This window comes from Vitis vinifera, chromosome 15 (assembly GCF_030704535.1).
Source record: "Vitis vinifera cultivar Pinot Noir 40024 chromosome 15, ASM3070453v1".
Classification (NCBI taxonomy): Eukaryota; Viridiplantae; Streptophyta; class Magnoliopsida; order Vitales; family Vitaceae; genus Vitis; species Vitis vinifera.
In genome coordinates, this window is record NC_081819.1 from 3,745,752 (window position 1) to 3,759,217 (window position 13,466).

A 13,466-nucleotide genomic window follows, 5' to 3' on the forward strand; every position below is an offset into this window, starting at 1 on the left:
CTAGTCAGAAAAAGATCATCATCAGCGTGACTAATCTCGAGTACAGGCTCGGCAGAGATGAACCTATCACCCACAGACTGCACCACGACGACCCGGCCATCATGAATAAACTTCACCTTTTGATTAAGGGAAGAAGGAATAGCTCTGGCTCTATGGATCCATGGTCGGCTTAGAAGCAGGTTAAAGGATGTAAGAATCCTTAAAACCTGAAACACGGCAACAAAAGTGGCTGGACCAATCAGTAGCTCAATCTCTAATGTACCCATGACCTCCCTCCGAGTGCTATCATACGCGCGAACGATCTGAGTGGAGGGACCGAAGTCAGAAGGAGCGTATCCGAGGGCAATGGCAGTGGCGAGAGGACATACGTTCAGGGCCGAGCCATTGTCCAAAAGGACAGATGGGACTCGACGGCCTGAACAACCAACTGATATGTAGAGTGGACGCGTGTGATCCGAGCCCTCCGGTGGCAAATCATCATCCGAGAATACGATGCATGTGGCTCAACCGGCCGTCATCATATGGATCAATCCCTCGGGGAAGGTGGTAGTCTCGACCCGGATTTGGCTCAAAGCCCGAATCAGAGCATCACGGTGAGTGCTCGAGGAGGCCAACAGGCTCCAAATGGAAATACGAGCCTGAGTGCTCCACAACTGTCTCAAGATCTCGTCATCCTCGGCTCTGACCTCTTCGAGAGCGGACGTACCCTCAACTGGCTAGCTGCCACGGGGGGTGGCTGTCGCATCACTCTACCTCCTCGAAGAACATACTGAATGTCCAGAGTCTGAGAATCATCAACGTTTGGAGCCTGAACCTCCTCAACATCCGGGATCAAGATGAAAGGCGTCCGAACACTGTAATGCGGCAAAATCAATGGCTCAACGGTGGCAGCCTGCACTGATGCCGCCTCAGGAACTAAACGGAATGGAGCAGGCGTCCGAGGACCCAGAGTCACCCCACTCATCTCATAAATCACACCTGGCATGATGGGCTCTAGGTCTGAATCATCATCACTCAGCATGTGGATGTGGTCATCGATCTCATCAAACTCTAAGAAATGAATATCATTGGCTGGTGGAGGGACTGCATGTGTGGTGTGAGCAGGCAACGGGTTCGTAGTCACACTCGGCTAACCCAAGTGTACCAAACCCTGGTCGATCAAATCCTGAACAACATGCCTCAAAGCGGTGCATCGATCGGTCTCGTGTCCAGGCTCCTGATGGTATGCATAGTGTAGATCCATCCTGAACTGGGGTGGAATCGGCTGAGGCGGTGGCCGAGGGGTGAGAGTAGTCAATAACCCAGCCTTTGTAAGCTTCCGAAGAGCCTGGCTCAACGGCACGCCAATCTGTGAGAATTGCCTCTGCGTCCTCAAAGCAAAGGGAGCAGAAATCTGGTGAGCTCTGGGTTGGGGATAAGGCGCTACGGGTCTCGCAGTGAACTGAGCAGCATAGCATGGTTGTCCTATAGCCATGTAGGAAACCGAGGGTCTCTCAATGCCCTGGGAGGCATAATAAGGCAAAGCCAAAGTCTGCGGAGTATATGTCTAATCATAAGTTAGACAAGGTGCCCGTGGCCTGTACTGATGAGATGCATAGGACGAATGAGGCTCGGGAAACTGTGGGATTGGCTGATGGCGCCTGAGAGGCCTCTGACTGGAAGAACCAATAGCGCTGTTTACTTTAAGATAAGCTGAGAATAATACTTCCAAGAGACACAATGTTTTGTGATCATAGATCATAATATAAATCCTGCTAACACTTATGGCCGCCATCATTCTAGCAAAGTCAAAACCTTTGGGCTGTTGAGACTTATGGTCTCTGTCACTCTAGCAAACTCAAAACCTATGGAGCTAATAATCTTGGGGAGATGATGGAGGCATGCATAGTTTCTGTTAGTCTGCTTCATACTCCTTTCTCTTACTATATAATGAGTTTTTGCTCTAATTTATGAGAATGATTGATTAATTAATTATTCCGTAGTGTCTTGCACGGACTCTGGTAAAATGAAAACTCTTTCCACTAGGAACATTTCTAGGGTACGGAATTGTTACGGTTGAATATACAATTCAGATCGTTAAAATTGTATGATAAAATCTAAGTCATATCATTCGATGGAACCAAGATACAAAATAATGGGTTTAGGTACAAATTAATGGATCTAAGATAAGCAATCGATGAAACTAAATACATGTGCTTTGACCTAATTTGATCGCACTTTTTTATATATGCCGAATTGCAGGACCTTTCATTGGACATACTCATGGCATGTGACAATACTGTAATTTTAACTTGAGAACTCTTCTTTTCTTGCTGCCCCGAGTTCACTCACGTTGTCCAGGTTCAAAGCAACTTTGATGCCTTGCCTCTGATTCCACATCTCATTTTCATGACAAAACCCAACAGTAAAAACTTGTTTGATAGTAATTTTAGAAAACGTTTTTAATATATTTGATGTTTAAAATTTTTTATTATTTAAGTATTAAAAATACTAAAATCACTTTCGCACTAAGTTTTTTATCGATTGCAATAAGGAATTGAGAATGTTTTTAATTCACACATAATGTTTTTTATTTTATCTTTTATTTTTATTTTTTTAACTTTGGAACAATTCATTAACCAAAATATGACTTCTACAACTTTAAGAGTGTGTTGGTAATAATTCTAAAAAATATTTATAGTTTTTTTAATATTTGAATAATAAAAATTTTCAAGTTTTAAAAATATTTGAATTGTTTCTTAGATTTACTGCTAGACAAATTCTAATTTTGGATTATTAATTATGCTATTTTTTATTATTTTTCAAACATCATTTTAGTAATATTATGTTATCTTAATAAATATTGGAATTATAATTAGGTCAAATTAGAAGCCAATAGTTTCGCATGGGCTAAGACTACGAATTAGTCTCAATTTGAGGTTTTCAAACAAGGGCTACCTAAAATTCAACACATTAGTAAAAAATAAAATAAAAGTTTTGTAATATAATTACAATCCTAAATTGAAATTTTCCTTATTTCTTAAGACGGGAATGAGAAATGGAAATGAATATTTTATTTATATTCTTATCCCCTATTGAATAAGAATTTATTTAATAATTATATTTTTTTTATGCGTATAAGAATAGAAGGTTGGAATAATAATTTATTTTCATCTCAATATTAAGTAAAAATGGAAATGAAAAAATAAACAAATAAATAAATTATCAATAATATTGGTAACTTATTTTTATTTTTATTTAGAAAAATCTCACACTATACAGAGTTTGAAATAGTTATTTATTTTCATTTAAAAAAATATTTGAAAGTTTTTTAATAAATAATAAAAACTCATTTGGGCCTATGGTTTAAAAACAAAATTGTTTTAGAAATTTACATCACTATTTAGTTGTTGATTGTTAAAATAATTTTTAAAAACAAAGTAAAATAAAAAATGTTCTTTTAATTTTTTTACTAAAAAAAATAAATTTCAAAATAAAATGATACTTTGTATTTAATTTATTATTAATAACTCAAAACTATGAAAATATATAGAATGAGTATAAAAAATAACAGACATAATTATTGCTTTAAATTATTTAAATGAATATTTAAAAAATGATTAATTAATTATAAATTAAAAATCATTTCTTGTGAAAGAATTCCTTGTCGTCGGGTCCATAAATTCCAAGGGTGTGTCATTCCTCCAAAGTTTCCAAGCGTGCATCCATTCATCAACTACTGTTAGATATATTATATTTTCTGACTCTCAGAACTGATGGTAATGATACTGGAAAAAGGATGAGAAGAAAAATAATCCAGTATTAGGTTTACAACTCACATAGCTCAGAAGGCCTTCTGCTTGGTCTGATTCGTGGAAACAACTACTCCTCTTGCCACTTATAATCTCTAAAACTAAGACACCAAAACTATAGACATCGGACTTGACACAGAAGCGTCCATGCATTGCATACTCTGGAGACATGTAACCACTACAAGCCAGCACCCTCAGTAAGGCAATCCAATTTATAAGGCAAGATAAAAGCCATATCTAATAACACCAAGTTAAAGCATGCATTAGACAGTTATCACATCTTTCATTATTCTTAGTTGAAGGTGACTTTATATATATATATGATATGAGAATCAGTTTTCCCTATGTTAGATTGGGTTTTATGGGATGAAACAACTGATAAATTCAAAACTGATCTGGATTATCAAAATGTATTTGAAGCTCCAAAACTTACTATGTGCCAACAACTCTGTTTGTATTTCCTTGAGTTTGATCTACACCAAAAATCCTTGCCATGCCAAAATCTGAAATATTAGGGTTCATATCACCATCTAGCAAAACATTGCCGGCTTTTAGATCACGATGTATAACTCTGAGCCTGGAATCTTCATGAAGAAAAAGAATCCCTCGGGCTATTCCTCCAATAATCTTGTACTGTCTTGACCAATTCAATTGTCCTTGTTTATCAGGATCTATGTTTTTATCAAAACAAATGTTAAAGTTAGAATAAAGTATTAGTGAGATTATAAAAACACAATAAACTTAAAATTGAGAAGTAGAAGTAAGGCTGTGCCAGACCAAACAGGAAGTAGTCGAGGCTTTTGTTGGGCACATATTCATAGACAAGTATCTTCTCTTCCCCTTCCAGGCAAAATCCCAATAACCTCACTAGATTTCTGTGTTGAAGCTTGGCTACCAATACAACCTCATTTTTGAATTCTACTGCACCTTGCCCAGAGCTTTTAGATAGCCTCTTTATAGCAATTTCTTTTCCACTAGAAAGTGTACCCTGATAACATGCACAGCCTTATCTATTCCATATTGAACTACATACTCTTCCCAATATCAAGTCACTTAAATGAGTTGACCATATCCATTCCATATTGAACTACATACTCTTCCCAACATGTAACGACATTTTAAAGTTGTGTAGATATTTGTTTTTCACTCATTCTAGTAAATGAAAAAGAGAGAAGACGTACCTTGGTGAAGGGAGTTGGAAACTAAGCATGTCTTGATCTTTTGTGGTGTGGGTCCTCCTCTGTTAGGTCATCATTTCTTGATCTTTTTTTAAGATGATCTTGGGCTTGGGCATATATAAGATGTATCCCACAACTTTTCACTTTAAAGGCTTCGTTATCGCCACATCGATAAGAACCCTTAAAGCGAGCCTTGAAGTTGTTCCACCGTTTGGATCGATACTCACTTGAAATGCCAATTTGAGGGAAAAAGGACACCACCAATGCTGGATCTGTTGTGCTACCCTTGTCGTAGCTTGTAAAGTCGTAGCTTGTAGTCCCTGATGTTAAACCACAAATATTGTAGGTTCTACAACGGAAAGGCAACCATAAACTATCCACCTGTTCAGATTGATCACCATAGGACATGCTCAATTCACATTGATGAAAATAAAATTTTGTGTCGCATTCATCATCATCATCATCAAGTGGAAGATGATGGAAGAATAATGCAAATCCCAAGAAGCTGTCATCTTTATACCAATTCTTCGGGAGCTCTATTCTTATTTCACATCCGGTACTCTTATCACTTACCCACTCTGGTATTCCATTGCTTCCTGGAATCACAACACTAATATTGCAGTGGGTCTTGTAGAAGTCTCTTTCGCATTTAAGATTCTGCATAAAAGTAGCAGCATGTAAATATCATGCCTTGATACAAAAATTAAGGGCCATATATAGAATTCATACCTCTGTGTCTAATTTGAAGTAGTTGAGGAGAGAAAACCAGAGTACATCTGTTGGATCACATGATAAAGCTTTGAGGCATGGACAACCGTGTGCTTGTATCATTCTTAGACTTGATGGAAGCTCTGAAATTTCTTCAAGCTTCGGGCAATGATTCATGCCAAGGAATATCAACTTAGAAAGTTGAATGATGCCAACAGGTATGCAACGAATATGGTTTTCGCTCACATCTAAAGATTCTAGTGAGGATAGGCACCATAAATCACTAGGGATTGCTCCTTCCATTAGATTGCAACCAGCCAAATCTAGTTCTGTTAAGCAACATTGCAGGCTTCTCAAATTGTCAGGCAATTTGTGAAGCTTTGAACAGTTACGAACAAAAAGCCTACTAAGACATGTCAAATTACCAATGCTGTTTGGAAGAGTCTCAAGGTTCTCACAATTGATTAATTCTAAGGATTTAAGACCTTTTAGACGTTCAATTGATGATGGCAGCTCTGTTATACCCATTCCACGTAAATGAAGGTGTCGGGAATGTTCCACATCAACCTCGATCTCTGAAAAAGCCTCTAGATTTGAACAACCATTGAGAGCGAGATTTTCCAGGTATTTCAACCCATGAATGCTGCTTGGAAGACTCCTCAAGTTTTTGCAGTTTTCCAAATTTAAGCGACTAAGCCCGATGAGATGTCTTATTGAGTAGGGTAATTCTTTAATAGCAGTCCCACTTGCAGAAAGATTCTTTAGACTCTCCATATTCCTTTGGATCTCGGGGAACTTCTCAAGATTTGAGCAATCATCAACAAAAAGCACTTCAAGAGCCTTCAAGGAACCGATGCTATTTGGGAGTTCCTTAATAGAAGTGTTTTGTAAAGAAAGATTTTGAAGAGCCTCCAAGCAACCAATGCTATTTGGAAGCTCCTTAATAGCAGTGTTTTCTAAATAAAGCTCCTTTAAGCATTTCATATTCCCTAGAATCTCTGGAAATTTCTCAAATTTTGAAGAATTTGTGAGATAAATAGTTTCAAGAGATTTCAAATATCCAATGTTGTTTGGGAGTTCCTTAATAGCAGTCCCTTCCAAAATAAGATTCTTTAAGCATTTCATGGTCCCTTGGATCGTTGGAAATTTCTCAAAGTCTGAGCAACCTGAGAGGTTAAGAGATTCAAGAGATTCCAAATATCCAATACTGCCTGGGAGTTCTTTGATTCCAGTCTTTCGTAAATAAAGCTCCCTCAAGTGTCTCATATTCGTAAAGATATCTGGGAATTTTTGGAGCTTTGAACACTCTGAGAGATCAAGAATTTCAAGAGATGTCAAAGATCCAATGCTACATGGTACTTCTTTGATTCCAACCCCATGCAAATGAAGCTCCTTAAAATATTTCATATGCGGAAATGCACCAATAGATGAACGCAGTTTGCGAAAACTTGTACAACCTCCAAGATTCATTCTCTCCAAATTTGGCATGCTTGAGAACTTTGGCATTTTGATGAGCTGTTCTGAGTCACTTACATCAACGAACTTCAATTTTTCATGATGCTGAAACAAAAGACACTTTGTTAATAAAAAAATTCCTTGAACCTGATAAAAAACAATAAACTCAATAATGGTTTTACCTTCTTCCCTTTCCAAAGTTTTTTTATATTGCTAGACTTTAAGTTGATTGCAACAAGGTTCTCTCCCTCAAAGTTCGAAGGCAAAGACTCCAAACCTTCCCAATGAAGATATCTTAATTCAGGAGGAAATTCAAAGCCTTCAGGGAGAGATATTTTATACTTCTTTCTCATAAGACTATGATGATCACTGTAATAGACTTTGAGCAACCTAAGTTTCTTCATCTTGGCAAACACTCTCTTCATTTGGGCAAATATTTTTGAAGTGAACCATATTTCTTTTGATCTAGATAATTCTAGAGATATGGTTTCAATATTTTTCATCCCCTGAAAAACAATAATGAAGATTAAGAAAAAAATTATAAAGTAAAAATCCCAACTAAAATTATATAAGTAACCATTAAAAAATGCATCATTAATATTTAAATAAATAAGTATGTGCATTTAATTCTTACCTTTTGCCTAGAAAATGCATCATAAATATCATTTAGGTCCCACAACCTACTCCATTTGCTTGGGTCTTCAGGATATTCTTCACGAATAATTGCCCAACCCATTTGTTGTATCAAGTTATGCATTTGTATCATACTGTCTGAGATAGTTATTAGGCATTTATCACAAAGAACTCTTATGTTGTATGTTGCATGTAAATTGCAGCCATCCAATATTTTTGATACAAAAGCTTTGTCTTCCCCTTCAAAAAAACATGCAATGTCAAGGAAAACCTTCTTTTCCGAACCATCAAGCATATCATAGCTTATTCTAAGCACATCATTAATTTCCTTCTTAGGATTGTTTTTTAGTTTATTCGATGCACTTTTCCATTCATCTATCGTCATGCCATGAAGAGAACTACCTAGAACTTTAAGGGCTAAAGGAAGGCCCTGAGCATAAGCTACCATGGAATTTGAGAGGGTTACATAATCTTCTTTAGGAGCATTTTGTTTAAAGGCATGCTTGTTGAAGAGTTCAATAGCTTCCACATTATCTAACTTCTTCACCTCATATGTTACATCGACTCCATAATAACGTAGCAATAGTTGGTCTCTAGTTGTTACAATAATTGTAGTTCCTGCACCAAACCAGTTCCTACTTCCAACTAATGACTCTAATTGCTCCCTACGATCCACATCATCAGTAACAATAAGAACCTTTTTTGAGCCAAGTGTATTCTTTATCATATTGATTCCATCATCGATATTACTCAACTCTATTTTTTGCCCCGCTATACCTTGAAGAAGTTTTTGTTGTAGTTGAAGTTGACAACCCTTGTTGAAACTCTCTTTGACATTTTCAAGAAAGCTAGCACCATTGAATTCACATTGAATCTCATTATAAACAATCTTGGCAATGGTAGTTTTGCCAATTCCACCGGTTCCATAGATCCCAACCACACGAACATCATGTAATTGACTATTTATCAATGATTTTAGTTCTTTTAAGCGAAAATCTATCCCAACTATATCATCATCAACATGCAAAAGCTTAGGATCCAATTTTTTACGGATGACTTCAGCAATTTCCTCAATATACTTCGACTCATACCTACCAATTATAAAATACAATAGAGTACTTGGTGAGTTATAATGAGTTGCAAAATATAACAAACATAAAGTAAATTTAGTGATGTTTAGTCGATTTTGTTAATATAACTGAATTAGAGCATATAGAATGTAAACTAAAATGGATCAAACCACATGAACTAAATTAGATATTTGTGTACAATTTTGTTAATGTTATATCAAGTGTACATGGCAGAGAATAAAGTAGAGAAAAAATAAAATATTATTTTTGTTGGCTTATGCTACTCTATGGCTTGGAAGGTTCATTAGGTAGTTGAATTGTCTAGGATATTATTATAACAAGTGGCGGAGCCAAAAATTTCGTTTAAGGGGACAATCTTTTAATTAAATAATTTTAAATTAAATAAATGTTGACATAATTTTTTATTTTAAAAGGCTTGTAGATCTTGTTATTGATGGGGTTAACTAAAATCACATAATATAAATAAATGTTATAACAAAATTTTAAGCAAATCTAACTTAATAAATTAAAGGCATGATTAGATAAAAATTTTGATTCAACAAAATATCTAAAAATCTTAGTAAATTTTTTAATAGTTTATAAAAGTAACTTTTTATAAGAAAATTAATTTGATAAAGAAAAAACATAAATATAAATTTCAATAATCTTACAATTGAAACAAATTTTTTAAATAAAATTTTCAAAAAAGCTCTTTCAAAATATATATTATAATAAATTTTATCTGGAATATAAGTTAATTAAAAGAAATTTATGATAATTTTAATAAAAAGTTAACTAAGTAAAAGTAGATTTTTTTTTTATGTAATTTAAATTAAAAGTACTTTACTTGCAAAATTTGACATATAATTTTTTAAAACCATTGAAAATTAGTTGTGTTTTTATCTCTTCAAACAATTAAAGATTAACTATTGAGTTGATAAATAAGTAAAATAATTTTTTTAAAAGCAAATCAATTCTTACCATGATCCATACCTTTAGGAGGGGAGACAGGCTTCATACCAGAGTTTAGATTTTGAGGGAGGGCATAAGCCCCCGGTCCTATATTGGCTCCACCAGTTATTATGACCCTTTTATGATAAGAACTTATGAAATTATAGTCTAAGGTCATTGCTGGAGACAACTGCTGTTTTGTGTGGTGTCAAGCTACCATCTTTTTTGCTCAAGCTTCCTAAACTAATAAATTCCAGAAATATTCTTATAAGGAAAATTTTACAAGTTTATTTCTTCATCAAGATTGAGAATAAGATTGTATTTTTGAGAAATGCACGGGAGTTTTGGGAATAGTTTTTATTGATCAATTTAGAATATGAACAATAAGATTTGACAAAAAAAATCTTATTGTCCCCTCCAAAAATGCAATCAATTTAATATTAAAAAACAGTGCTAGAAGTGTCTTTTCTTACAATGGAAACAGTGCTGGAAGTTTTAATAATAATAATAATAATAATACAATTAGCCTTCATATAAACTTGAGGAATAGTAGTAAAAGAAAAAGAATTACAGGATGGTCAAATTTTCAATGCATGACTTATAGACTTGAGCAAAATTTATAAACTTGATAACCCTTAATGAGACTTATAGTTTATAGGTGACCTTTTGGGATAATTCTCCTTGAGAAATTCCAATTTAGTGCATTGTCGGTGACAACTAATCTAATAAGTTTTTTTATTTTTTCTTATTTATTTCAAAAGTAATATTTATTTTTTGGTTGAATGAAAAAAGTTTAAAATTTTAACTTTTTTTATTAAGTTAAAAGTAATATATTAATATCAATTAATATAAGTAAAGTGAACTTGTTATCAATAAGTATAATTTAGTTATATCGATTAATATCAACAGATTATTTTTAACTAAATAAAAAATTAAATATTTTATCTTTTTTTATTGGGTGAAAAAACAAACATCACCTCACCCACGGTTCACTCTCAATTCCATTGCCCATATGTTCTATCCACTTTCTAATCATTTTGTGCAGCTTAGATTGGTAAGGTCTGGACTCTTCCAAACAAGGGGAATTTTTTAGAATTATTTTTACTAATCAATTCATTGGGAAACCAATTTAATATTAAGAAAATAGTTCTAAACATATCTTTTCTAAAAATGGGAAAATATTTTTTTACAACTGTTTACTTTTTTAACTCATTATTTTCTTAAGACAATTTTACAGTTGATGAAAAAAGTGAAAATTTTTAATTTTTATGGAAAAAAGTTGCTTTTCCTCTTTTTTTTTTTTTTTTTTTGTTCACAAACAAACAATTTTATTATGATAATTAAATCAAATTTCTTATATAAAATAATATTAAATTCATTTATTTCTTTTATTTCATATAATAAATTTAAATGTATTATTTTAATGAATTGTTGCTCAAAAATAAAACTCCACATAAAAATCACATACTTTTGATAAGAAATTAATAAAAATAATATTTTACCACATACAGCCACTATTTTTGACTCATAAATCTTCCAATTCTTAATAGAATTAACTTTCATAAATTTCCATAGATTCCTAGTTTAGGAATGAAAATAAAAATAGTAAAATCATAAAATTTTGATTAAAAATTAATTTAGTGAACTAAAATAAGCAACCATCAATTCTAATGAAAAATTTTAATTAGAACCCCAAACCATAATCATCTAAGTATCTATTAGAATCAATAATTTTCATTAACTTTGAAAAATAAAAAGTTAGGATTTGATACATTTCTTAAATTAAAATCAGTAATGAATTCATCTCAATAATAAAACATATATTTCAATTACAAATCCATGAATCCCAAGGTACACAATATAAAAGGTGTTAGCTTAAAAAAATTTATAATATTTTCTTAACAATTAAACATAATTAGAAACCATAATTATTATCCAAATATCAATTTTTTCACTAATTACATAATTTATACTTATAAAAATTTTATTATGGTAATAAATTCTATTGTTTTGAGATGTTTCGAAATATGTTGAATTCATTTTTTTTTTTCCAAATTATTAGTTTTAAAATTAAAATAGGAATAAATTTATAGTTAATTTTGTAGATGTTTTTGACATGTAAAAATAACATTTAACATTTAAACTAAAAACAAACAATTTAACACTTAGCATCATTAAGACATTAATAAAAAATAGGCAGGAACTAATTTGGACCCTAAGACAGTGAGTTCATATTTTTAAAAGCTTCCCAACAACACATAACCACAACCATCATGATAAAAGCAACGTGATATATATGTATATATATAAAATCAGAAGTCTAAAGGAAGTTGAAATTACTCATAATCCTTGATCACATGCCAACCACTTAGAGAGCTTGCTTCAGTCATGGCAGCCCTCCACCTTTTCACCTTCTGCTCATCTACAGTTGTTCCGTGCTTCGCAAATGCTTTTCCAAAGCTCCCTGTTTGTTTCCGCACATCTGAAGGATCCACATGGTAGAAGACTGGCAGGACTTTTTGATCCATTTCTTTTTTGCACTCCATGATCTTTGTAAGCTCATCCAGACACCATTTGGAATCAGCATACCTTTCCGAGAAAACAATTATGGAAAATCTTGATCCTTCAATAGCTCCCAAAAGTTCTTGTGCGATCTCCTCTCCTCTTTCAAGTTTATCATCTCTGAAAGTGTTAATGCCCATCCGTTTCAAATTTTCGAATAGATGATCCGTAAAATTGTAGCGGGTATCTTCCCCTCTAAAACTCAAGAAGACATCGAAGTTGAATTTTCCGGTTGGAGCTGGAGAAGAAGAGGGTTTTTGGGTGTTTGAGGAAGCCATTTTGGGACAGGGTTTGTGGGAACTGGGAGGCTACAAGAGAGTTGAGGATCGACTTGCACAGAGTCACTACCAATGTCCCTGAAGAGGGTCTTTGAGTACCCTAAGAGTCTGCAAAACCTCAATCACTTTTCACAGACCTCACGTGAAAAAAGCAAACTTTGCCTCCCAATACTGAAAGCTCACCCACCATTCACCCACCATTGTTGGTTTATGTGCTCAGAGGCCTCATTTGTAATTACGTATAAAGATGCACCCCCTTCTCATAAAAAATATATCGTTTATTTTCATATAAATTATAAGAAATAAAAGTGTTATTATTTATAATAACATACTATATCATACAAATCACATAGAAATCAGAATGTGCAACTAAAGGTCTCTTAAAAATAATAATTTTTAGAATAGTTTTTAAAAATAATTTTTTAGTATTTTTTTAGATAAAAAATCTGTTTGAAAACTTAAAATATCCTTAATCTATTTTTATATTTTTCTTAAAAATAATTTTTATATTTTCAGTTATTTTTTCATATTTATACAATTATTTTTTAAAATATTCTTCAAAAATAATTAAAATATATTATCAACATACACCTTATTTTCAAACCAAATCTTTTAAAAAAACCGGTTTTTGTGTATTAATTAAAGGATCTTCTTAGAGTATTTGATTACAGTTAAGACTTGATATGAGTTGAGTTGTAAAATATGAGGAATATGAAGTAAATCGGGTAAATGAAAGGCTGGGCGAAGGGATGGAGAGAATCACCAAAACACTAAAGAATGAAAGGGAAAGGGGGGGTGATGCCAATGGTCAGTCACCCTGGCTCTTCACTATTGACTCTT

The 13,466-nt window shown here is 33.3% G+C and overlaps 1 protein-coding gene across 2 annotated transcripts; it reads right to left on the reverse strand.

The window, feature by feature from the left end:
• Positions 1 to 4,170: 4,170 nt before the first annotated feature.
• LOC100249847 (disease resistance protein RPV1) lies at positions 4,171 to 12,857 on the reverse strand. Of its 2 annotated transcripts, XR_009467859.1 has the most exons (7): positions 12,127 to 12,857; positions 7,767 to 8,856; positions 7,315 to 7,638; positions 5,699 to 7,237; positions 4,973 to 5,626; positions 4,569 to 4,779; positions 4,171 to 4,462 (listed from the first exon to the last, which is right to left on the reverse strand). XR_009467859.1 is itself a non-coding variant. In XM_010662849.3 (6 exons), exons 1-5 carry the CDS (start codon positions 12,624 to 12,626, stop codon positions 4,994 to 4,996), a joined length of 4,086 nt encoding a protein of 1,361 aa, XP_010661151.1. In that variant the 5' UTR covers positions 12,627 to 12,857; the 3' UTR covers positions 4,171 to 4,462; positions 4,973 to 4,993. The 2 variants fall into 2 exon arrangements, 1 of the variants encoding a protein (XP_010661151.1); XM_010662849.3 differs by lacking the exon at positions 4,569 to 4,779.
• Between the last annotated feature and the right edge of the window lie 609 nt (positions 12,858 to 13,466).